Below are 24,743 nucleotides of genomic sequence, written 5' to 3'. Positions count from 1 at the left end.
GCAGAAAAAAAACCCAATATGTTTGTCTGGGCCTGAGTCGCTGGACCCCATCAAAGGACCTCACGGGCCTGCTTCCCCCCCGCCGCAGGCATGGCCTTCCCTGGGGCCGCTGAGGGAGTCGGGGGATCCTATCTGTGGGTCCCCCCTGCCTGGTCAGAGCCAGCTCACAGGCCATCATTCCCGTCTGCAGGGCCGCCCCCAGTGCCACGCAGATCACCGTGGTCCTGCCGCATTCCTCCTGCCAGCTGCTCTACTTGGGCACCGAGAGCGGCAGTGTGTTCGTGGTGCAGCTGCCGGCTTTCCGCGCGCTGGAGGACCGGACGATCAGCCCAGATGCCGTGCTGCAGCGGTGAGCCCCGGGCCCGGAGACCCTCATGCCCTGAGGAACCTGTCCCCTCGAGTGGCCTTCTCCGTTCCATCCCGGTTATGTCTCAGGAGCTTATAATTTCTCTCCTGGGAAGTCTGTAGGGATGGGAGGACAGACTCTCAGCTCTCCACCTGTCCCCCAAATTGAGAATCTCACCCCCAAAAAAGAGTTAGCATCCCAGCACTAAAAGGGGTCTTGGGAGTAACTCGTCACCTCATTTAAAAGGAAAACAAGGCTCAAAATGATTGTGCAGTGATACCAACTCTCAGTCCAGCGTTCTTGGCACTGATACCACCTCTTTCAAAGCCCCGGGGCTCCACAGTGGGGCAGACGGGGCCCAGACCTCCCTGCATCCGCTGGGCAGCTTCTGCTGATGCTTGTGTTTTGGAGTCTCTGCCACATGTTCGTTTGCATGCAGGCTCCATGGCCCCAAATCCCCGGCGGCCACAACCTGTAGGTTTCTTGAGATCGTTTCAGAATCTTTGCTCCTTAATGGTGGTGTCCGTGGGAGAGAGGGAGTCAGATCAGGTCTGGGTGCGGAGGGGGGCCAGGGCCCAAAACAGGAGGGGATGGAGGAGTCCGGCAGGAGCTCACAGGAGCCAGGTTGATGGCCGTGGAGTGTTCTGCAGGGAAGAAGGGCAGGGAGGAGGCCAGGGTGTTGGGCTGTGGAGCTGCTTCAGGCCCGACCTTCCTCAGGGCTCTGGACCAGGCTTGTAACACTCATAGTCGTCAGGCCCCGGGTGATGGTCAAGCAGGGCTGGGCATTGCTGGGTTGGGAGGATTCCTGCTTGGGGCTGGGTCCCTCTGAGCACCGGGCACGACAGAGTCAGGGCAGCGTGACCATGGTCAGAGCAGGACTGTTTACAGGGTGGCAGGCACGGCTGGTGCTCAGCCGGGGCGCCTGGCCTGTGGGCAGGACGGCGGAAGGATCTGCTCCTCAGTGTGTGGTTGTACCAGTGCCCACCTTACCCAGGCCGGTGGGAGTCTAGTCGAGGAGGAGCCCCTGCTGGGCTTTCCCAGCCTGGGTGCCCTGGGAACCCCTCCTGTTGGTCTAAATCTTTGTTCTAAATGTAGAGGGTTTGGTTTGGGTTTGAGCACAGAAGTGCCCTTGGGATCCAGGCTGTTTCCGTTTCCTACTCGCCCTCCTCGGTATTGGCTCTTGGTCCTGTGCCTGCCACTTCATGGTCTTCTGTTGGCTGTAGCACCTCCAAACTTCACATCAGCATTCCAGGCCCAGAAAAGGAGGAGGGGGTCAAGGCTCAAGGCCAGGCCAACTGATACAGAGTTTTGTTTTGTAGGTCTTAAAAACTTTTTTTTTATGAAACACCAACACCTTACCGAAATGCACTAAGTTTGAGTGTACGGTTTAATGGATTCTTGTTGAGTGAGCATCTGTGCAGCCAACTCTGGGCAAACACAAAATTTTGCCAGTCCCCCAGGGTCCCCCACCTGCCCTTCTCTGTCACAGCTCCCTCCCTCCCCCAGAGGTAACCACCACATCGACTTCTCTGGAAATCACTTCCTTGCTTTTCCTTATAGGTGTGCCACCTGGGTTTGCATCCTTAGGGGGTTTTCTCTATCGCTGCCCTGTTCTGTGCGTTGCTTCTCTCTCCCCTTGATGATGTGTCCTGGCAGCCTTTCCATGCTGGCACATTCAGTGCCCCCTGCTTCGGGGGATGCCGGGCATGGCTGTGCCGTGCTCTCAGCCATGCCCCATCGGTGGACGGTGACGTGGGCTCACGGTGCTGCCCTCGCCCAGGTTGCCAGAGGAGGTCTGCCACAGGCGGGCATTTGAGATGGTGGAGGCTCTGCAGGAACATCCCCAGGACCCCAACCAGATCCTCGTCGGCTACAGCCGGGGCCTTGTCGTCATCTGGGACCTACAGGGCAGCTGTGTGCTCTGTCATTTCCTCAGCAGCCAGGTAGCGGTGCCACATGGTTCTCCCAGGCCCCACATAACACATCCAGCCCCCGTCTGAGGCATGGGGGTGCAGGCGATGGGACCGCACCCCTGATCCCAGCCTTCGCGCGCTCTCTCTCTCCTTTCCCACCGTGAAGCAACTGGAGAACGTCTGCTGGCAGCGGGACGGGCATCTGATTGTCAGCTGCCATTCTGACGGCAGCTACTGCCAGTGGCCCGTGTCCAGTGACACCCCGCAACCGGAGCCCCTGCGCAGCTGTGTGCCTTACGGTCAGTGCTCTGCCTGCCACCTGGGACCGCCTTCCAGTGAGCAAGGCGGTGTCCTCTCTGGCCCCAGTCGGTCTCTCCTGCTTTCAGGTGTAGGTGTCCAACTCACAGAAGCAAAACCTGGGGCCCAGAGAGGGTGAAGGCTGTGTCCAAAGCCACACAGCGGGTTTTCTGACACCCACTGTGACTTTCTCTGGGAACTGCTCAGAGCAAGACTCCCGAGCCTAGATCTGCTCCGTGGGTATGCGGGATCTGTGCTGCAGACCCACGGGCCTCTGAGAGTGGGAGGACCGTTCAAGGTATTTCCTTTTCTTTTAGGCCCTTTTCCTTGCAAAGCTATTACCAAAATCTTCTGGCTGACCACCAAGCAGGGGTAGGTATCAGTGCTCTGTCCTGTTCCCTTTCTAGAGCTTTCCTGGGGAGCTGGAAAGGCTGCGCAAACCTCTGCCTGGGGGAGATGGTGCCTAGTGACTGCCTTTGGGTCTCATATCTGGGTCTCCAGGGAAGGGAGGGGGGGCCATTCATATCTCTCTCTGACTAATTCCTGAAAACTCATTCCCATTCTTTCCCTTCCACCCTCCTGGAGAGACGATTCAGATCAGCAGGTTCCAAACTCTGTCTTAGGAGCAGACCTGTTTCTTCAAACAGAATCATACAGGGAGACCTGATGTATAAGCAGAAAAGGGGGGCAGGGGGCACTCTGGTTGAAACGGGAGTGGCGGCAGAGACTCAGAGCCTGCAGCCTGCATGCTCCGCTGCTTGCCCCCAAGTTCTCCTGGGCTGTTGAGTTGGGAAGAGACGGGGGTCCGCCCCAGCCCCTCCTGGGGACCTTGAGTGAGCACTTACACTGAGACCAGCCCCCATCCCAGGCCCTGCTGCAGAGGCCAGTCGCAGGACCACCCCACGGCCGGCTCAGCCCTTGGCTTCTGGGGCGGTGTCAGCAGCCCACCCCCTGCTCTTCTGTGCCTGCCAGGTTGCCCTTCACCATCTTCCAGGGCGGCATGCCGCGGGCCAGCTATGGGGACCGCCACTGCATCTCAGTGGTCCACAATGGCCAGCAGACAGCCTTTGACTTCACCTCCCGTGTCATCGACTTCACTGTCCTCATTGAGGCGAACCCTGAGGCTGGTAGGCGAGCGGGAGTGAGTGTGGAGGGCAGACCACCAGGAGGTGTGGGGATCGGGCCCACCCCCATCCATAAACAAAGAGGAAGGGCCTGCAGGCATCCCAAAGCTGCCATCCCTGAGTCCCTAAGCCCCATTGTACCTCTTCTTAGTGTCCCCGAGGCTGCTCCCTTTACCTTCCCTGCTGGCCTGTGGCTTGTCCTTGCCAGCCACACCTCCCATCCACCCCAAACTCTCTTTGCCCTTCCCCGGCTCAGCTGGGACTTGGCCCAAAGGTGGGCAGATCTGCACTGCTGGGCTTAACACCCACCCGGCTGAGGCAAAGGGCTCCTGGCCTGGACATGGTGAAGCCCTCCTTGCGGGGTGGGGCAGGTAGCAGTGTGGGCCAGCTGAGCTGGTCTCCTGGAACTCAGCCAGGCCAACAAAGCCCTGAGTCAGCTTTCTAAATTGGGTGACAGGCAAGACCAGAAAGGGCTGGTGTCAAAACCTAGAGAGGAGGCCTGGCAGGAGATCTCCAGGAGGGTGGGCCTCCTCCCTAGATGACTCTGACCTGACAGGCCCGAGGCCTCCAGGTGAGGGAGGCAGGCCTGCTCAGGACACCCTGGGCTGTGTCCTCCCAGCCTCGCCAGTGGCCCTTTGGAGGGAGACTCCGAACCTGCTTTTCCTCCTTTCTCAGCCTCTTCTTCCCTCCTCACACCTGACAGCATGCTGGGAGCCAGGGCCAGTTTTTGGTCGATTCTTTTAGATTTTCTACATTGATGATCAAAGTTGAGACAGTTCCCCTCTATTCCTAGTTTACTGAGAGTTTTTTTTTTTTAATCATAAATGGATGTTGGGTTTTGTCAAATAGTTTTTCTGCATCTATCGCTATGATCATGTGATTTTTCTTTTTTTTTTGGCCACGCCACACGGCTTGTGGGATCTTAGTTCCCCGACCAGGAATTGCACCCGGACCCTTGGCAGTGAGAGCATGGAGTCCTAACCACTGGACCGCCAGGGAGTTCCCGATTTTTCTTTTTTAGCCTCTTGACGCAATGGGTTTCATTAATTGATTTTCGAAAGTTGACGCAGCCTTGCATACCTGGGATAAATCCCACTTAGTCGTGGCATATAATTCTTTTTTATGCATTGTTGGATTTGGAGCTTGCTTTTAAAACGTGGGTTCCCTGGCTCCACCCCTAGAGCCTCAGATTCTACAGGGCCAGGCTGGACAGACTGCTTCCCAGTGGCTCCTGCAGCCCCTGACCCTTGGCCTGTCCCCACAGCCTTTGATGACCCCTATGCCCTGGTAGTGCTGGCTGAGGAGGAGCTGGTCGTGATTGACCTGCAGACGGCTGGTTGGCTGCCGGTCCAGCCTCCCTACCTGGCCTCCCTGCACTGCTCCGCCATCACCTGCTCCCACCATGTCTCCAACATCCCCCTGAAGCTGTGGGAGCGCGTCGTCGCTGCCGGCAGCCGGCAGAACACACACTTCTCCACCATGGTAGGTCTGGCCCCGGCCCCAGCCCCGCCCCAGCCCATAGCCAGGCTCGCCCGTGAACTTCTCCGTCTTCTCCTCCAGGAGTGGCCCATTGACGGTGGCACCAGCCTGGCCCCGGCCCCGCCCCAGAGGGACCTGCTGCTCACGGGGTAGGTGACGTCGATCGTACTCTCCTGCCTAGTGGGACGTGTTGGGTGGGAGCAGAGCTCGGGGGGTGTGCGTGCCAGTCCCGGGCACCTCTGGCCCGGCGTCCTTCTCACGGGCGGCAGGCGGGCTCTGCCCACAGGCACGAGGACGGCACAGTGCGGTTCTGGGATGCCTCGGGCGTCTGCTTGCGGCTGCTCTACAAACTCAGCACGGTACGGGTGTTCCTCACCGACACAGACCCCAACGAGAGCCTCAACGCCCAGGGTGAGGACGAGTGGCCCCCCCTCCGCAAGGTGAGGCCCGGAGCCTGGGAACCAGGGAGGGCGGGGACGGGCCAGGTCCAGCGCTTATGGCCCCTCACGGAGCTCTTCTCCCTTGTCAGGTGGGCTCCTTCGACCCCTACAGTGACGACCCTCGGCTGGGCATCCAGAAGATTTTCCTCTGCAAATACAGTGGCTACCTGGCTGTGGCCGGCACAGCAGGGCAGGTAGCAGGCCGGGCTGGGCGTGGGGAGCAGTGGGGAGGGCTGATCAGGTGACTTTGGGCAGCATCCAGGCCCACGAGCTTCCTTCTCAGTATTGGGGGGCAGCAGGGCCAGGAACCAGCTTCCTGAGTGCCCCCCCTAGTGCATCACCTGCCCCTGTGGCTCTGACTTCTCCCAGTGAATAGAAGTTCCCTGATCCCATTAGAGGGAGGCCTTTCTCCTCCAGAAATCAGGATTAAGAGCCAGAGGTTGGGCACTTCTGACCCTTGGCCTTGGCGTGGATCTTGGGTCCTTTGCCGTCCCTGCCGTTAGGGTCCCTGAGGTCCTGCTGTCCCTTGGTGCCGGGGGTGGTTCAGCCCATCTGCCGCCCCCGCCCAGGTGCTGGTGCTGGAGCTGAATGACGAGGAGGCGGAGCACGCCGTGCAGCAGGTGGAGGCCGACCTGCTGCAGGACCAGGAGGGCTACCGCTGGAAGGGGCACGAGCGCCTGTGTGCCCGCCCAGGGCCCGTGCACTTCGAGCGCGGCTTCCAGCCCTTTGTGTTGGTGCAGTGCCAGCCCCCGGCTGTGGTCACCTCCTTGGCCCTGCACTCCGAGTGGCGGCTCGTGGCCTTCGGCACCAGCCACGGCTTTGGCCTCTTTGACCACCAGCAGCGGCGGCAGGTCTTTGTCAAGTGAGCAGACTTCCCAGGGTGGCCGGGGCCCAGGTCTGGGATTGGTGCCTGGATTGGCAAGGTCCCTCAGGCCCTGACCACGCTGATGGCCCAACGTCCCGCCAGGTGCACGCTGCACCCCAATGACCAGCTAGCCTTGGAGGGCCCGCTGTCCCGTGTGAAGTCCCTAAAGAAGTCCCTGCGCCAGTCCTTCCGCCGGATACGTCGCAGCCGGGTGTCCAGCAGGAAGCGGCGGCCCGCTGGCCCTCCGGGAGAGGTGAGGCCGAGGCCGGGCACGAGCCCAGGCACAGCCCGGAGCAGCCAGCGGCAGGTCCCAACCACCCCTCCCTGCCCCGCCTGCTTTGGCCACAGACACGGGCTCTGGGCCACCCCCGACCCCCACCAGCCCTGTGACCTCGGATCCGTCACACTGCTTCTCTGTGCCTCGGCTTCCCTAAGTGTGAAAGGCAGTCACTGTAATGCCTCAGGGCCACGTCCTCAGTCAGTGTTACCAGGCAGGTGGTGGCAGGGGCTGTGGCCAGTCTTCCTGGAAGGCTCGCTGTTGAGCAATCGGATGCCCCCGGGAAGGAAGGCCAGAGCCCGCCCTCAGGCCTGGCCCACTCCACTGCAGGTGCAGGAGGGGAGCAGCAGGGCAGAGAGGACTGGCCTGCAGAACATGGAGCTGGCGCCCGTGCAGCGCAAGATCGAGGCCCGCTCGGCGGAGGACTCCTTCACGGGCTTTGTCCGGACCCTCTACTTCGCTGACACCTACCTGAGGGACAGTGAGTGGCCAGCTTGGGGTGGGGGGCCCTCTGGCGTGAGGGCGTGTCGGAGGCTGCTGGCTGGTGCACCCCTAAGAGGGGTTCCCCCTGTGAGCAAGGGGAGACTGGAGCCCACGCCCGCCCCTTTCCCTCCCGTGCCTGGGTCTCCGAGTCTGATCGCCCTGGCTTCGTATCCAGGCTCCACCACTCTCTAGAAGTGTGACCTTGGACGTGTCACTTAGCCTTCCTGGGTCTCGCTTCTCCCCCTGTAAAATGGAGGGATAGCTTCCTCCTACAGTGGCTGCGAGCGTTGGGACATGCCACGTGCCTGCTGGTACCCAGCAGGCCCTCTAGAAGCTCTCTGGCTGTTTCTCTTCTCCTGCCAGGGCAAGGGTGGGCTGAGGGCTGTCTGCTGCTGTATCTCGAGGGCCGAGCTGTCCTGGGTTTGGGATCATCTGCATGGGGCTCTTGGTTGTCAGAGAGCCTTCCCAGCCTTTCCCATCTACACCCAGGAGGTAGGCAGGGCCCACAGCAGCTCCATTTTACAGAGGAGGAAATTGAGGTTTATGAAAGTTTGCTGACGTGACCTTAGAGTCACACAGGTAGTGAGCCAGGTCTCCCGGCTCCCCCCGACCCCCAGAGCCAGGGGTTAGATGTAAACCTTTGCCTCCTGGCAGGCTCCCGCCACTGCCCCTCGCTGTGGGCTGGCACCAATGGAGGTACCGTCTATGCCTTTGCCCTGCGTGTGCCCCCCGCCGAGCGGAGAATGGATGAGCCGGTGCGGGCGGAGCAGGGTGAGTGCTGGGCAGGGGGAGAGCACTTGTCTGCCTCGGCTGGGAGCGGGATGGTGTCTCCAGCCTCGTCCTCCGCCCAAGCACCAGCCTCACCGCCTACCTCCGTCCCTGCAGCCAAGGAGATCCAGCTGATGCACCGAGCGCCCGTGGTGGGCATCCTGGTGCTGGACGGACACAGCGTGCCCCTTCCCGAGCCCCTGGAAGTGGCCCACGACCTGTCAAAGAGCCCCGACATGCAGGGAAGCCACCAGCTGCTTGTCGTGTCGGAGGAGCAGTTCAAGGTGCCTTATGGGAGGAGGTGGGGTCCCCCGGGAATCCCCGGCACAAATGACAATGGCTGGGACTCACTTAAAGTTGTGTCTGTAGTTGCTGTGTGAGGGCTGCAGAGGCACAGGAAAGAAGCGGGGTCTTGATGGAGCCCCCGGGCCCCAGGGTCAGTGGTGGGGACACTGAAGCAGGACCTGTGTCTGGGGAAGGGACAGAAGACACAGACAGGGAAGGAAGAGGCCCTGGCGTCCTCGCAGTCTGAGTGCCGCGACCACACATCTGAGGGCCAGGCCCGGCGGCAGCATCGGGCAGGGAAGCGGCAAGTCCTCGCTTGACCGGATGAAGCTCTGCAAACTGGTCTGGCTGCGGGTGTGACCGGCTGCCCTGTGCCCTAGGTGTTCACGCTGCCCAAGGTCAGCGCCAGGCTGAAGCTGAAGCTGACCGCCCTGGAGGGCTCGCGGGTGCGGCGGGTCAGCGCGGCCCGCTTCGGCAGCTGTCGAGCCGAGGACTACGGGGAGCACCACCTGGCCGTCCTCACCAACCTGGGCGACATCCAGGTGGTCTCGCTGCCCCTGCTCAAGCCCCAGGTGCGGTACAGCTGCATCCGCCGGGAGGACGTCAGCGGCATCGCCTCCTGCGTCTTCACCAAATACGGCCAAGGTGTGCAGGCGGTGGGCGCGTCGGGACCTCTGCCCGCAGGGCTGCATTTGGGGCTCCTGCTGTGCTGCGAGGGCCGCTGGGAAGGGCAGTCGGGGGTGTTCCGGTCAAGGCCAGGCTCCTCAGGCAGAGAACTTTGGGAGGCTCTGGCCCCTAATCCCCCCCTGGGGGGGCAGCTCTGTTGGCAGCCACAAGGCCCGGGAGACTCAGGCTGGCCTCACCTGCCAGGCTTCTCCAACCCCCAGGTTTCTACCTGATCTCACCCTCCGAGTTTGAGCGCTTCTCTCTCTCCACCAAGTGGCTGGTTGAGCCCCGGTGCCTGGTGGATTCAGCAGAAACGAAGAACCACAGCCGTCTCCGCGACAAATCGGGCCCTGAGAAGGCCTTGGGTCGAGCCAGGTGGGCAAAAGGGCAGGTGGCCTTTGCTCTAGCCACTCCTCACCCCACCCTCCCTGGGGTGCCCCCTGGGGGCTGGTCAGAGTCCCCTTCCCCCGTGAACTCAGCCCACCCTCCCAGCTTTGCCCCCTTGCCCCGCTTTGTATGCCCCACTCTCCCATGCAAGCTGGTCAGTCGACCTCATTCTTCACGGGACCAGGGCTTTCCAGAACGGGGAGCCTAGTGGCCCCCGATGCTCACTGTCTCTCCTCCACAGGAACTCAGGGAGCCAGAGTGATGGAGAGGGTAAGACAGGCCTCTCTGGGGCCAGGGGCGTGGGGGGCCGAGGCGTTGTGAGCACACCTGGGGAGGGAAGGGGATCCCAGGTGAGCAGGTGGTGTTCGGGCTGGGAGTCGAAACAGCTTCCCTTCCAGTCCTGGGCTCAAGCTTCAGCAACCCCACCCCCAGAAGCAGGGAGCTGGGGCAGAGGAGGGCCCAAGGCTCACCTGGCCTGGCCTCTGCCTTCCAGAGAGGAGGTCGAGCCCCATGATGGAGCACGCCCTGCTCAATGACGAGAGTGAGTCAGGGCAGGGGCTGGTGGGCTGGCCAGCAGGAGGGATGTGCGGGGGGGAGCGGTGGCAGCGTGCTTGGAAGGCCAGGGTGGGAACGAGGGCCGGTTTCCTGAAGGGGGGCAGGCCCGTTCACCCCATCAGTAGAAGGGGCAGAAAGCGGGGGTGTCTGGCCCAGCCCCAGCTGGCCTCACCACGCCTCTGCTCCCCACCCCTGCCCCCTGCCCTGCAGGCGTCCTGAAGGAGATCCAGAGCACGCTGGAGGGGGGCCGAGGGTGAGTGACTCAGGTTTGCAGGGCTGCGCCCCCGGTGCCGGGAGACGTTCCAGGAGAGCTCCGGGAATGAGGGTCCTCGTCTGCAGCCCCCATGGGCAGTGACGGCCCTGTCTTTGCCCACGCAGGAGCTGTGGTGATTGGCGTTCCCAGCGAGTGGCCGTGGGGTACGGCCTCAGCAACGGGGGAGGTAGGGGCTCTGGGTGCTGCCGCACGGTGGGGTAGGGCACGCTCCTGGGGAGGGATAGGAGGGACGGGAGCCCCTGTCCCCGCTCCCCAAGGCCCTTAGGCCCATCCCAGCCCTGACACACACCCCCATGTGCCCAAACACCTCCGTGTCTGGGCTCAGGCGGGTGACGGAGGCCCCCTTCCCGCCCAGGATGCTCCTGAGTTGCCGTGGTTCTCTCTCCTGCACGATGAACACACACTACTGACAGCTCTTCCTGGGGGCGCCGCCCCACCTGGAGAGGCCCGTGCACTGGGCCGTGCAGGGGCCGGGGGCACCCCCAGTGCCCGCCCTGCTGCTGCTCCTGGCCTTGGGAGAGTAGGGACCCCAGGCCCCTGGGGCTCTCCCTCCTCGGGCCTTGACTCTCTCGGTCCTTTTGTCAATGTTGCACAGTTTTTATCCCCGTCTCCCCCCTTTTTGTAGTGGGCTGGGTTTTAAATTATAAATGTTTAACTGCCTCCGGGTGAAAAAGTTTTTAATAAACACCTTATTACCTCTTCACTGGACTGGCCCAACGACTTTAATTTTTTAATTGTGCAGAGATTTTCCATGTAAATAGAAATGATCGTTAGCTGGTTCCTTGCCTTTGCCCCTTGGGTCCGTCCCCTGGACCAGGCTGGTGCTCAGGAGAATCTGTTTTTTAAGCTATTTGAATCAGATCAAACTGCATCTGGTTGTGTCTGAACGCTGGATGCCTTCTCTCTTTGGGAATAAATGGTAAAAGTTAACTGAATTGAGTCTGTCTGACTGCACCCCTGGGTGGGGGGCAGTGGGAGGACCCTAGCTGCCCCTGGCCGGCCTTTCCTTGCTGTTAGGAGGGGAAGATGCACACAGTATCTCAGGCCTGATGGCTTCTTCCGGACTTCAGGGAAGGACTATGGGGTGCTGCTGAGGTGGGGGGCAGCACCCGGAGGTTAAGGTCTTCATAAGCCAGGAGTTTGATTCTACTTGGGCTACATCTTTATTCGCCTGTCTTCACTGAGCACCAACTATATGCCAGGTGCTTGGGGTTCAGAAGTGGCCAAGACAATGTGATCCCTGCCCTCGTGGGGTCCTTACAAGTGCAGGAAGTGTTAAGATGAGGGAAATCCGGGGGCTTGTGAGAAATGTGCCTGGGGAGGTGACATTCAATGTGACAGGAGAGGTGACCAGGAGCTGGCCAGGCAGACTGTTCTCTGCAGAGGATGGGGGGGCGGGAGGTACAGCAGCACGAGAAGAAGTGGTCTGCTCGCCGTAGAGCAAGTGAAGAGTTGAGGGTGGCTGGCAGGAAATGAGCTGAAAATGCCAGGGCCAGTCTAGGAGCCTCATGAGGGCAAGGACACCGCCATGGGCCGCAGGGACCCACCCTGGCCTGAGTGCGGAAAGGGCCTGTTGGAAGGACGCGGATTAGCTCAGGGAGCAGAGGAGGAGCTGAGGCCCAGGTCCCAGGACAGACACACCGTGGGAGCATCCTCCCCACCCACCCTCCGGCCCAGCACGTCCAGCTCAAGAGTCGCTGAATTTTGGAACTTGGAATTTTGGACCACTCGAGCATCCCTTGTTTCTCCTTAGAGGAATAGTGGGGGCTTACTGAGATGGAGCCCCAAGAACCACAAGGAGTGGGAGGGACAGCTCCCCAAAGGAAGAAAATGCTGTCCCTGGAAGAAGTGGAGAAAGGATGCTGGGCAGATAAAAACAAAGCCACGGGGGCGGGGGAGGCGGGGAGAACTGCACCCTCTGCAAGACAGTCTGGACTCCATCCTGAGACAACGGAAGCCTTTGAAGGACTTTTTTTTTCTGCCGCGCTGCGTGGCACGTGGGATCTTAGTTCCCAGATCAGGGATCGAACCCACGCACCCTGCAATGGAAGTGCTGGACCGCCAGGGAAGTCCCATCTGGAGGGCTTTAAGCAGGGAAGTTCCATGAGATTTATTCTTCTAAAGACCACTGTAGCTTCAACCGCAGGTACAACAACCGAGTTCCACTCAGGCAAATTACTTACCTGCTCTGCATCAGTTTCTCCTGGGAAATGGGATAACAGTATTCCCTCAGTGATCTGTTGCCAGGTTCCTATGAGACCTCGAGGTTAATGGGTTAATGATGGGGGAGGCCCTCTGTCAGGGTCAGGGAGAATATCTTAGAGTTTGATGCACAGGATGTCTTTATCTTTTATCACAAAAGAAATTAAGCTTTGCTGTTTCTAACTTGGGTTGGCACTGGGGTCCTCAGTCTGTGGGTCAGAGGATCCTATGCCAAAAGTCTGTGCCAAGGAAGGAGTGGGAACATCACATCCAGAGAGCTCGGCTCCCCACCTAGGGAGACAGGTATGGTTTTGTGACTGCCAGTTTAGGGGGGCTTCCATGTCTTTTATCCAGTTGGCTAAATTACCTCACACTAATGGACAAGCGACATGAAGTTTCCTGCCAAGAAACCAAGAATTGAAGATCACGGTAATAATGCAAACACCAACAAATCAGAAGAAAATGGCAGAGCCAACACCTCCATGGCTTTGTGGCTGCCGCAATGATCCGGCTAGTCAGCTCGAACAAGAAGTCAACAACAAGCACACACACGCACCTGAAAATACCAAGAGGGCTCTCTGAAAACGGATTTACCCCGCACCCATTAAGGACGAGATTTGCCTTAAGTACACTATGCTTTGAAGCGTTAGCTTATGTTGGTGGTTCAAATATTTCAGTTCAGAAGGAAACATTCTCATATTAGGAGTGTGAGACCAACCATTTTTACGGATAGGTGTGCTCTAGAAAGGGGATTAATGGAAGCTGGGCTGGCCCCGAGGGAGAAGTGGGGTGTCCAGGGAGAGGTGATGGGAGTGGTGAAACAGAGGTATTGAGAGGCTGAGTTGACCAGGATGGCGGCCAGATAGACCGGTGAGTGAGTGGGAGGAGTCACTGCCAATTCCAAAGGCCCTGGAGACGTACTATAGGCAGCCAGTCTAGAGACTTAGATCTGAGGGCCTTCGGCATCCAGAGGTGGAAGACTTAGTGTTCACCTACATCTGAAAGTCGGGCGGATCCAACCCTCCATCACTGGCTTTGCCTGTGACTGGCTCTGTGACCTTGGATAGATGACCTCACCCCTGCACCTTTGTTTACTTATCTCCAAAATGGGCTGTGATAATAGGGCTGACCTCAGAGGACTGAAAGGATTAAATGAGAATCTGTAACATCCCACAGCATCTGGCTCCCAGTAAACACCCAACCAAAGGAGGTGAAAGTTACTGTGAGGTGGGTGAGGCCAGGAGAGGAGGAAATGGATCAGGAGGGAGAGAGGGAAGGAGTGTGGAGTCAGAAGAGGGCTCGCACAGACCGGAGGAGGAGTTCACAGTCCTTGTGAGCAAAGCAGATGAAGGAATGAGTGGGAAGGAGGAGGCAAAGGGGAGAACTGGGCTTGGGGGTGGGGCCCCTCTGCCCTGGTATCAGGTTTGTCTAAGGGAATTCCCTGGAGGTTGTTGGAAAATCACACAGCCAGGAAGTGGGATGGGGGAGGGACCAAGCCTGTCTGGTTCTGAAACCAATTCCCAGCGGAAGTGTCATGGAGCAGAATAGCGGGACCCGGGCTTCCCTGGTGGCGCAGTGGTTAAGAATCCTCCTGCCAATGCAGGAGACATGGGTTCAAGCCCTGGTCCGGGAAGATCCCACATGCCGCGGAGCAACTAAGCCCGTGTGCCACAACTACTGAGCCTGAGCTCTAGAGCCCACAAGCCACAACTACTGAGCCCACATGCCACAACTACTGAAGCCTGCATGCCTAGAGCCCATGCTCCGCACCAAGAGAAGCCATGACAATGAGAAGCCTGCGCACCGCGACGAAGAGTAGTTCCCACTCGCCACAACTAGAGAAAGCCCGCGTGCAGCAACGAAGACCCAACACAGCCAATAAATAAATAAATTAATTAATTAATTAATTAAAGAAAAAGAATAGCGGGACCCTTGAATTGGGTCCCCAGCTTCTCATTTACTGGCTGTATGTCCTTAAGCCACTTACCCTCTCAGAGCCGTTTCCCCATCTGTGAAATGAGACCATATCCCCTTCCTAGGGTTTGGGGGGGTTTGAATGAAATGAAGCTTGGGAAGGGAACTGAGACTCAGAGGATCAGAAGTGGCCACGCCCACCGAGCTGAGTGAGATCCGAGTTCTGTCCTGGATCAGCCAGAGGGAGAGGAGGGCAGGGGGAGAAGGTAGGAGATTGGAGACAGGTGTGGAGCTTTCCCTCTGCCCCCAGAGCTCACAGGACACATTGTAATGGGCCAGACAAATGGAATTTCCGTGGTAGCTCCTCACACCTGTTCTTTTGCCACATCTTGGGAGCCAGACTGCCTGAGTGGGCATCCCACTTCTTTTTTTTTTTTTTTAAATAATAATATATTTATTTTTGGCCGCGCTGTGCAGCTTGTGGGATCTTAGTTCCCCAACCAGGGATTGAACCCAGGCCCTCAGCAGTGAAAGCACAGAGTCCTAACCACTGGCCTGCCAGGGAATTCCTGGCATCCCAGTTCTGACACTCAGCTGTGTGCCTCAGTCTTATCATCCATAAAATGGGAATCCTTACAGCACCAACCTCTTAGAGTGCTTTCAAGAATTAAGTGAATTCAGGGAATTCCCTGGCGGTCCAGTGGTTAGGACTCCGTGCTTTCACTGCTGAGGGCCTGGGTTCAATCCCTGGTTGGGGAACTAAGATCCCACAGGCCGCAGGGCGTGGCCAAAAAAAAAAAGAAAAATTAAGTGTAGGCCTTAGAACAGTACCCAGCACATCATCAGCATCGTTATTATTAGTCCAGGGCAAAACAGTGAGTTCTTTCTCTGTGTTATCTTTTAAATTATAAAACGCATACAGAATAGCACAAGTCATAGGAGTACAACCCGATAAACCTCCACAAACTAAACAAACAGTATCACCCATGGAGGCTCCCTTGTGACCCTTCTAGTCACTACCAACCTCCCACCCTCCACCCCAGGCACCACTCTATAACTAGCTCAGTCTCCTCTTTTTGTACTTTATGTAAATAGAATCATACAGTGATTCTATAACCCTTTCTGGCTTCTTCACTCACCATTACGTTTGTGAAATAACCCATGTATGTTGCGGATAGTGCTGTGTAATCATCCACTGTGTGAATACATCACCCCACTTCCTGCTTTCTGCAGGTGAAACAAGCCCTATGAACCTCATTGCCCTTTGCCTTGGTCAGTATTGGTGGTGGGGAAGCACAGCTTACAGACTTTCACAGTCAGAGACACCAGTTTTATGAGTTACATGGTAACTGATGTTACCCATGAGCTTGTGTTCCTTTGGGACAGCTGCTTCCTTCACTAGAAGGCTGCTTCCTTGGCAAAGGCCAAGTCACTTTCAACTCCTTGCTCAAACCAGGCCTCTGGGCTGTGAGGGGCCCTCCTGGGTAACGTGAGTGCTTGCAGCAGCTCCACCCAGGTCTGAGGCTGGCTCCAGGAGATATGCAGAGAGGTGGGTATAAGGCAGGTACAAGCCAACTGGAGAGCATACCAAGGAAAGAGCCACAATCTGGAATGTTACCTCCCCCACTCTGATTCTGGGTGGGGCTACTGGTGAGGAGAGGCCAGAGTGAGTGGTCAGCAGGGGCACGGAGCCCTGCGGGGCAGGTCACAGGCGCTGGCTGGAGATCTCATCTGACTCCATCTTGGGTGCCCCGGAGCCCACCCTGCAGCAGCCGCCTTGCCCCGGGGCCAGCCAAAAGGGCTCACGAATCCTGCCTGGGTTTAACTACAGTATAACCATCAAGAAACAGATCCACATCAATACAAAGATGGGTAAAGAATGAGAAAAGACAGGTCTCAGGGAAAAAAAAAAAAAAAAGGCTGTAAGATGGAGGAAAGCTGCTTATTTTCACAGAGAAATGAACTTAAAAGACTGAGATTTTGTCATGTTTCAGAGTGGCAAAAATGTTAGGTAACACCATGCCTCAGTGCCATGTTAAAATGGGTGGTCTCCTATCTTGTTTGTGGGAGTGTAAATTGATACAACCTCCATGGAGGAAAATTTGGAGCTCTCCAAATTACAAATACACATACCCTATGGCCCAGAAATTCTACTTCTAGGAATTGATTCTGCTTGGACACAGGTGGTGTCAATGTTGTTTGTAACTGAAGCAAAAGCTGAGATGAAGGCAGTATCCGTTTCAGACATAAAAGTCTGTTAGCATAAAGCAATTTTTAAAAGTCAATTACCAGGAAAACAGGCTTATTCAAGAGCAGCAAAGAATTACAACACAGGATAGCAACTATGGCCAGCAACACACAACCCTGCTAAAGCAAAGGAGAGGAAACTTTTTTATAGGAGAAGGGGAAGTTGGGAAAGGCTGTTATAAACAAAAAGACCATTGGAGGAAATTGGGAATTTGAAGTACAGTGGCTTTTCATTGTCTTAGTTTGACAGTTTCTCATTGGCTGAGCTGTTGCCAGGCAAGGAGAAAATCTTTTTTCCTCCAGCTGGCTGTAGTACAAAGTACATTTCTTTCCCTTGGGATCTGCATGGCGGTGGAGTGGTAAGCATGTAAGCGCTCCCCCTTTTGGCCTCTGGACTCCGTTTTAGTAAGGTTTCCCTTGATTAATTTTCACACTATCAATAAAGAATTGGTTAAACTATGGCACGTTCACTTGCTGGATTACTATGCAGTTGTAAAAAGAAAAGAAAAAGAAGATAGTTATGTACTATTATGAAATCTCCAGGTTAATCTGTTAGATTGGAAAAAGCAGAGTGAAGAGCCATGAGCCAGAAAAGCTTCCACCTGTGCTCAAAGGGAAAAAGAATACTTGCTTTTCTCTGCATGGATAGCTCTTGAAGGCAATACAAGAAATGGGTAACCTGGACTTCCCTGGTGGCGCAGTGGTTAAGAATCCGCCTGCCAATGCAGGGGAGGAGGGTGGATTCCCGTAGAGACCCCAGGACAAGGAGGACGGTTCTTCTGGCACCCCCTCAGCCCCTGCTGAAGAAGCAGTGAGGCGGGAGCAGAGGATGGGCCCCCTCGATTTGGCGTGGCGCCGGGCTGGCCTGGCTAGCAGCAACTCCAGGTGGCACGGTTGCCCTGTCCACGGCCTTTGTCCGCAGTTGCAGCTCCTCTTTCCTGGGCGGCCTCCACTCTATTGTTGGCCGAGGAGGTCAGGACCCGCAGACACCTGCATTATTGATGCTCACGCATAAGGCGGGAGATGCGGGGGCGGGTAGATTGAGCCTGTAGCCGCAACCTGTGTGATGTGCTGCCGAGGGCACCTGCGGGCAGCCAGCTCCTAGGGAAGAGGAGAGGAGGGAGACGCCGGGAAAAAAACCATGGGCAGGAGCAAGGGCAAAACGCCCCAGCGCCCGGAGGGACCCGGGAGGCCGACCTCCGGGGAGCAGGAATCCGGGTCGGCCAGCGCCGACAGCGCGCCCAGCCGGGAGCGCCGACAGGGCCGCGGTAAAGCCCACGGGGCGAGACCACTCTTGGAGCCCTGCACCGCGGGGGGCCAGGAGACCCCCGGTGGCCGCAGGAAGCCGACCGTAGAGGAGAACGGCGACTGCAGACGGCCGGAGGCTGAGGGGAGACGAGGCAGCGCGCGGCGTCCGAGATGCGGGCCTAAGGAGAGCCACAAGCCCGGGGACGGCCGTGGGGGGCGCCTGGAGGAGAAGAGCCTCCTCGGAGGAGGAAGGACACGCGGGCGCGACCGCCGCAGGAGAAAAGGAAAAGGGCGGGGACGCTCGGTTCAGCGGGGCCGCCATGAGACCCGCAGCCTCAATGCGGACACGTCGGATGGAGACGGGGCCAGCTCCTGCCCGGACAGTGAAGCCCGCGAGGCCCTGGAGAGCGGCAGCCAGAGCGGCGGGGCCCCAGAGCGGCGGCCCAACTCGGAGCAAACGGACATGGGCTCGGGAAGCACCCAAACCGGTCCGGAGTCAGCGCTGGAGGCGCCGAGAGAACGCCCGGGCAGCGACGGCCTGAGCAGCGACGGCAGAGGCGGTGACAAGCCCCCCGCCGGGCCTCGGAGCCCGGAAGGATCGTCGGGGGCGAGGCCCCAGGGAGAGACCGAGGATTCCGAGACTGCCACAGACTTGAGTCTGGAGGGGCCCGGGCCTGGACGGAGCCTACGGGCAGCCCCAGGAACGACAAGCGGGTCCACTGAGGCCGAAGAGGCTGACCCGGCCAGTAAAGCCGCGGCCTCCAGTCCCCTCGAGGGCAGCCGCGCGTGCGTTGCCCGGAGCTCGCGGGCTTCTCGAGATCCCAGGCCGGCCCGGGAAGCGAGAAACAGTGGGGTGCAGCCCGAGGCTGAGCCGAGGGGCCCCGAGCCCGGAAGAGCCGAGGCCTCGACCGCCCGGGGTCAGCGTACCCAGGTCGGAGAGGGGGTGGGGAAGGTGCAAGAGGAGGAGGGCGTGAGCGAAGCGGGGGCTGGAGGAGAAGGGTCCGGGGACCCAGCGCCGCTGGTCGCCCTGGTGGCGCTCGGCAGGCTTCGCGCGAGGCCCCCGCCAGGGCCCGCTCCCCAGTCCGCGGGTCCCTGCCCCTCGGGCCTCAAGGACCGGCTCCTGCGGGTGGCACGGGGCCTGGGCCTCCTGCGCTGGCTGCGGCTCCGGCCGCGGGCGGGCGAGGCGCGGGCGGCGGGCGAGGGGCGGGGCCGCGGGCCGGGGCTGAGGCGCCGTCTAGTGCTGAGCCTGGCGGGCGTAGCTGGGCTGGGCGGGCGACCGAGGGCTCCCCCTGGTGGCGGCTCGAGTTCCCCGCAGGTTGCGGAAAGGCCAGCCCCCGACGACCCTTCTGAGGACGCGGACCCGACTGCAGATCCCCAGTTCGCGGTCATGTTCCCCAGGATCCACAGGGCAGGGAGGACCTCGAGCAGCCACAGCTCAGAGGAAGCGTCCGCGGCCGCCCCCGCTGCGGAGGGGCACTTTTGGTTTTGTGCGGGGGCTTCAGGGGACAGTGAGGGGCGCAGGGCGAGTGGAGAAGGGGTGGCCGGGCGCCGCCACGGCTCTCTCGGCCCGACTCTCCCCGACGAGCCCCCACTCGAGAGCGGCTCCAGCAGCGAAGCGGAGCCGGAGACCTTGGGAGCCGAGGCTGCGGTGCACTGGGCGCAGGGCGAGGACCCCCGCGAGGATCCTGGGTTTGGCACCGAAGCACTGCTGCCCCGACTCATCTTGGAGACCCGCCTGCGGCGGGAGAGGAGCCCGAGCCCCTGCGGGTTCCTGAGGGATCGATGGGAGCCGGAGGATGAGACCGAGGAGGCGCTGGAGAAGGACCTGGAGCTGAGCCTCGGGCCCGGCCTGGAGGCGCCGCCCTCTCCCGGCGCCGAGGGCAGGAGCCTCGGGGAAGGCCTGGAAGACACCGAGGACCTGGCCCGGCTGCGGTGAGCGGGCGCGGTCCCAAACCTGCCATGCCTGGGTCACACTTGCTCGTATCCCCATCCTACCCCCGTTCTTTTATGAATTGTATCCTTACATGGGATTTTGCCACACAAGGTCGTCTGGCTGGAAGGGGCAGGTGAGGGGTGAGAATCAGGTGTTCCTTCCTTCTCTAATTGGCACAAAGCTTCCCTCTGGGTCAGCAGCCTGGTCCTGCTTGTAGCGCCCACGGCGCTGGTAACTTGTTTAGCAGCCGGACCCCTGTATTATGGACCAGCTCGGAGAGGGTGCATGACTTGGTGGAAGTGTCTCTGCAGCCAGTGGCAGCGCTAACCCAGGATCTCCTTCTGCCCCCACCTCCCTGCTTCTCCACCCTGCTTCCCTACAGGCCGGTGTGCGACAGCTCCGTGCTGCTGTGCCTCAAGAAGAGGTTTTACCTGGGCCGAATCTATGTACGGGGGACCCAAGAGGGGATGGTGGGCTGGGATTCCCTTTCCCCAGGGATCAGAGGGCCCTCCGGGCACCCCTGGAGCTTCCCCCTCCATCTTTCTCCTCCCTGGGCTGGGTGCTGAACCCTCTCTGGGGTCCTGCAGAGCGGGGAGGGGCCGGGGGCATCAGAGCTCCACTCTATTTGCATCACCTGCTCCCTCCATGTTCTGATGAGAGCTTCCACTTTCCTCCCAGACCTTTGGGGGGCCCCTCCTGCTCGCTCTGAACCCCCGCCGGCCCCTGCCTCTCTTCTCACCTGAGGTCCTGGCCAGCTACCGCCCTAGGAAGACCCCTAACACCACCCCGTACGTGAATTTGCCCCACCAGCCCTCTGCTCACCCCCAGGTGGCGAAGCCCCAGCATGTCCCATTGACTGAGGTCCAGGGCATGGCAGGCCTGCCTACGCCCAGGAGGCCCCAGATGCCCATCTCTGGTAACCTTCTCTTCTGCTTCCACCCTCCTCCCCCAGACACATCTTTGCCATCGTGGCAGCAGCCTATAGCCTGTCTCAGAGCACTGGACAGGGCACCTGCATCCTCCTGAGGTGAGTGATGGCTGCCCTGCTTGGCTGAACCTTCAGGCCACACTGAAGGCCGGGAGGAGGGGGGATGTGAGGTCTGCATTTGAAACTGCCTGTCTGGTCCACTGCTGGGCAACAGCTCTGGACTTCCTAAGACTGTGCCCCTTGAACGAGGCATCTTGGGGACTTTTTTCTGTTTGGTCTCTATGCCCCAGGTCTGTGTTTCTGCATTTCTGGGAGTCTCCTTTAGGGCAGGTATCACTTCCAGGTGGGCATATCCCCACTTTCGGATCAATGGGGTTGTCCTCTGTGCCCCTTCCTGGAGACCCTGCCAGCCTCTCCCTCCTGCAGTGGGCACAGCGGCTCTGGGAAGACAGAAGCTTCCAAAAAGATTGTGCAGTTCCTAAGCAGCCTGGAGCAGGAGCAGACAAGGGGCAGAGGATGTCAGGTGAGGGGCAGCTCGCCATTTCCCAGGGATCCAAGGGGGACCTTCCTACTCCTTTGGGCCAGAAGGGTGGTCTTCAGGCCTCTGGCTTCTCCTCCGGGGCAGCCCCAGACATTGCCTACTGCGGGGGCAGGGAGGGCTGGGGTGACTGACCCCCTCCACGGACCAGCAGCTCCCAGGTACACAGTGTCCTCGGCTGGGATGCCTGATCAGTGGGCACCACTGCTGCTCCCAGGGATACTTGAATGCCCCTCCCCCATCCAGCTGGACGACGTGCTGCCCATGCTCAGCAGCTTTGGCCACGCCAAGACAGTCCTCAATGCCAATGCCAGCCGCTATGGCCAGGTCTTAGGCCTCTGCCTGCAGCAGTGAGTGACGGGGGTCCAGGTGGGCAGGGTCACCCATGATCAGTTTCCCTTATTGGGAACCTGAGACTGCTGCCCTTGGGTCCAGCCCACGGTGGGTCCCATTCTGGGTGGGGGCCCCCCTCACTCAGTGTCCTGTGTCCACAGAGGGGTCATCCTGGGAGCTTCTGTGTCACATTATCTGCTTGAGACCTCGAGAGTGGTGTTTCAGGTACGACCTGGCCCGCTGCTCCCAGAGTGGGAAAGAGGGAGGGGCCGCTGTGAGGGGCTGTGGTCCCTCAGCCCCCAAGCCTGCCTTCCCCAGGACTTGTCCCTGCTCCCCTGGGGCACAAGACCAGGCCTTTGCTCCCCCTAAGCCACTCCTTCTCCCCTGAGGCCCAGGCTGAGCGGAGCTTCCATGTTTTTTATGAGCTGCTGGCGGGGCTGGACCCCATGGAACGGGAACGGCTCTCCCTACAAGGGCCGGAGACCTACTACTACATCAACCAGGTGGGGGAAGGCCCCCTCGGTGCTGGACAATGGGACCTGCCCAGGGAAGGGTCTGAGGAGAGGGAAGCTGTGGGTGGCCAGGCCCCAACTCCTCACCCCTCACCCCTGCTGTGCTCTGCAGGGCCGGGCCTGCAGGCTCCAGGGCAAGGAGGATGCCCAGGACTTCACGGGACTGGTGAAGGCCCTGCAGGTGCTGGGCTTGTGCACCGAGGAGTTGACTGCAGTCTGGGCTGTGCTGGCCTCTGTCCTGCAGCTGGGCAACATATGCTTCTCCTCTTCAGAGGTGAGCTCCCTCTGAGACACTGGATTGGTCGTGGCTTGTTTGCATCATCAGGGCAGAAATAACAATGCCAAACACTTGTGTGTAGGAGACAGTAAAGCCCCGGGCCACCATCAGGGCCTCACCACTGCCCCAGAAAGCAGGTGAACTCCCATCGTACAGATGAGAAAACTGAAACCGGTGTCTTCTGCATCTATACCGATCCTGTCCCACTAAACTGCCACCCTAAGGAGGATACTTGGCATTAAACTGAGCAGCTATTATGTACTTGGCACTGTGTAGATCACTCTACATATATTTTCTTTTCTTTTTTTTTTTTTTTTTTTTTTGGCCACACTGCACAGCTTGCAGGATCTTAGTTCCCTGAGCAGGGATTGAACCTGGGCCCTCGGCAGTGAACGTGCAGAGTCCTAACCGCTGGACCGCCAGGGAATTCCCTACATATATTTTCTAATTCATTGCTCCCGGCAACACCATAACATAAAAATTGTTGTTTCGCCTTTAACAATAAGACAGTGGAGACTCGGAGAAGGAAAGAGACTTGTCAGGGCCGCCAGCTAGTGGAGAGGTAAAGTCAGGATTCACACTCAGGCCCTCAGACTCCGGAGCCAGCTCCTACCTGCCCAGATCTACCGTTGGGTAACAGGGCCCCTTGCCAGGCAAAGCAAGGCCCTGCCCCTGCCCCACGGGAAGCAGCCAGTCCGCAAGCAGAGCGCTCCCTGCTCCCTCCCGCCTGTCCAGAGGGAGTCACAGGAGGTGGCTGTCGTGTCCAGCTGGGCTGAGATCCACACGGCAGCCCGGCTGCTGCGGGTGCCGCCCGAGCGCCTGGAGGCGGCTGTCACCAGGAGGGTCACGGTGAGCTCGGGGGTCCTGGGGAGGCGGGGGCCTGACCAGTCCACCCGCAGGCTTGGGGAGCACTAGTGTGGACCTTGGGCCTGACGTACCACATGCACATCCTCTGCCCTCAGGAGACACCCTATGGCCACGTCTCGAGATCCCTGCCCATGGAAAGTGCCATCAATGCCAGGTGGCCCTGGGGACAGGAGAGAGCTGTGAGCAGGCCTGGCCCCTGCTGCACGAGGCTCACTCACCATGCCCGCAGGGACGCCCTGGCCAAGGCCCTGTACTCGCGGCTCTTCGCCTGGCTTCTGAGGAGAACCAACGTGCGGCTGGCATCCCTCGGGGAGGGAGGCGGCGTGGCCACTGTCACTGTCGTCGACGTCTACGGCTTTGAGGTCACCCCTGGGGGTGGGGCCCAGGACGGGGTGCCCACCTCATCCTGGTTATTTCTGGGGACCCCAGCAGCTTCCCTTTGCGGGGACATTCATGCGCTGCTTGCCTTTCTGACCGTACGATGGTCCACGAGACAGCTGCATGCTCCGTAGGTACAGCCATCTGCCCTATGCAGCCCTGATGTCGGCTCTGGAGAGCTCTGCCTGCTTGGCCTTGCAGAGTCTCACAGGAGCCTTAAGACAATGGAAGACCCTCGGATGGGTCGGCCTCGCCTCCTGTGTACCCAGAGGAGAGGGAAGAGAGGGAATCCCCCAAAGCACGCTGAGGTTTTCATAAGTTCTTCACCCCTTTGCAGAACATCCTGTTTCCTCAAGGCAGGGAGGAGGGGCGAGAGCAAGAGGCGGTGGCCCCCACCTCAGTCCTTGGATGGGCACTGTACCCTGTCCCCTGCTCTCTCCTCCTCTCCAGTGTGTCCTTGGTGACCATCCACTCTCTGAGGAGGGGGATGACCGTTGCACCTGTGTGTGTGCGTGTGTGCATGTATGCACGTGCGTGCTCTCGTGTGTATTTTAGAACATGTCAAAACTCTGTGCAAAGCTACATGAAGCGGGGGCTCTGCTGGGCTTACTAGGAAAGTGCTGAGGGGCACAGAGGAAGGAGCCTGTAATTCCAACTGGAGGGATGCTGGAAGGCTTCTTGTAGGCGGCAGCCTGGAGCTCTGCTTACGAGGATGCGGCATTCTGATAGCCAGCGAGTTAGGCTGTAGCAAGAGGTGCCTTCTAGACTACAGGATGGCTGTGATCAGAGGCCCGAAGGCTCACAGTGGTGCTGAGGCAGAGGGCAGGGGTGTGGGTTGTTGGAGGGAGGAAGCATGATTGAGGCTGGGATTGGGCTGAGGCGGCCTGCACGCTGTGCCAGGATCTTTGGACCTGTCCCTGGAGGAGGCAGCATCAGCCCTAGGGCACCACTCCCGCCTAGTGCTGGGGAGAATGGGGGCAGCTGTGGGAGGGGGATGAAGGGCACCAGGCCTGTGTGCTAGCCCCCCGACCAGCTGCCCTGTGCCCCCACCTCGTGTGGGTGCCCACCTTACTGCCCACGCGCCCCCCCCAGGCACTGCGGGTCAACGGCCTGGAGCAGCTGTGCAACAATCTCGCCAGCGAGCGCCTGCAGCTCTTCTCCAGCCAGATGCTTCTGGCCCAGGAGGAGGTATGGGGAGCTGGGCATG

At 59.4% G+C, this 24,743-nt stretch overlaps 2 protein-coding genes across 10 annotated transcripts in view; both read left to right on the top strand.

Annotated features, from left to right (window-relative positions):
• LLGL2 (LLGL scribble cell polarity complex component 2) overlaps nucleotides 1-11,089 on the top strand; it is a 33,931-nt gene extending 22,842 nt beyond the window's left edge. For 6 of the 9 annotated variants that reach the window (XM_028167390.2, XM_028167389.2, XM_028167392.2 and 3 more), the window contains 20 exons: nucleotides 191-349; nucleotides 2,127-2,289; nucleotides 2,426-2,558; nucleotides 2,874-2,928; nucleotides 3,529-3,683; nucleotides 4,945-5,308; nucleotides 5,446-5,599; nucleotides 5,689-5,793; nucleotides 6,169-6,461; nucleotides 6,567-6,717; nucleotides 7,072-7,222; nucleotides 7,879-7,995; nucleotides 8,110-8,276; nucleotides 8,658-8,922; nucleotides 9,165-9,318; nucleotides 9,572-9,600; nucleotides 9,824-9,871; nucleotides 10,096-10,138; nucleotides 10,264-10,325; nucleotides 10,515-11,089. In XM_028167390.2, the coding sequence (XP_028023191.2) occupies nucleotides 191-349; nucleotides 2,127-2,289; nucleotides 2,426-2,558; nucleotides 2,874-2,928; nucleotides 3,529-3,683; nucleotides 4,945-5,308; nucleotides 5,446-5,599; nucleotides 5,689-5,793; nucleotides 6,169-6,461; nucleotides 6,567-6,717; nucleotides 7,072-7,222; nucleotides 7,879-7,995; nucleotides 8,110-8,276; nucleotides 8,658-8,922; nucleotides 9,165-9,318; nucleotides 9,572-9,600; nucleotides 9,824-9,871; nucleotides 10,096-10,138; nucleotides 10,264-10,325; nucleotides 10,515-10,525 (2,779 nt within the window). In that variant the 3' untranslated portion in view covers nucleotides 10,526-11,089. Of the gene's footprint in view, nucleotides 1-190; nucleotides 350-2,126; nucleotides 2,290-2,425; nucleotides 2,559-2,873; nucleotides 2,929-3,528; nucleotides 3,684-4,944; nucleotides 5,309-5,445; nucleotides 5,600-5,688; nucleotides 5,794-6,168; nucleotides 6,462-6,566; nucleotides 6,718-7,071; nucleotides 7,223-7,878; nucleotides 7,996-8,109; nucleotides 8,277-8,657; nucleotides 8,923-9,164; nucleotides 9,319-9,571; nucleotides 9,601-9,728; nucleotides 9,872-10,095; nucleotides 10,139-10,263; nucleotides 10,327-10,514 lie in introns of those variants that run through there. The other 3 variants (XM_057536673.1, XR_009006399.1, XM_057536672.1) reach the window with 3 other exon arrangements.
• A 6,574-nt stretch (nucleotides 11,090-17,663) lies between these two features.
• The window catches only part of MYO15B (myosin XVB), a 33,018-nt gene continuing 25,938 nt past the window's right edge, over nucleotides 17,664-24,743 (top strand). The window contains 13 exon segments of the mRNA XM_057535197.1: nucleotides 17,664-19,702; nucleotides 20,086-20,149; nucleotides 20,382-20,491; nucleotides 20,656-20,734; nucleotides 21,032-21,154; nucleotides 21,416-21,519; nucleotides 21,664-21,727; nucleotides 21,892-22,005; nucleotides 22,127-22,288; nucleotides 23,027-23,140; nucleotides 23,254-23,312; nucleotides 23,388-23,520; nucleotides 24,629-24,724. Coding sequence (XP_057391180.1) covers nucleotides 17,664-19,702; nucleotides 20,086-20,149; nucleotides 20,382-20,491; nucleotides 20,656-20,734; nucleotides 21,032-21,154; nucleotides 21,416-21,519; nucleotides 21,664-21,727; nucleotides 21,892-22,005; nucleotides 22,127-22,288; nucleotides 23,027-23,140; nucleotides 23,254-23,312; nucleotides 23,388-23,520; nucleotides 24,629-24,724 — 3,261 coding nt within the window.

Source organism: Balaenoptera acutorostrata, chromosome 20 (genome assembly GCF_949987535.1).
Source record: "Balaenoptera acutorostrata chromosome 20, mBalAcu1.1, whole genome shotgun sequence".
In the NCBI taxonomy this organism is placed as follows: Eukaryota; Metazoa; Chordata; class Mammalia; order Artiodactyla; family Balaenopteridae; genus Balaenoptera; species Balaenoptera acutorostrata.
This window is presented reverse-complemented; position numbering and strand designations above follow the sequence as displayed.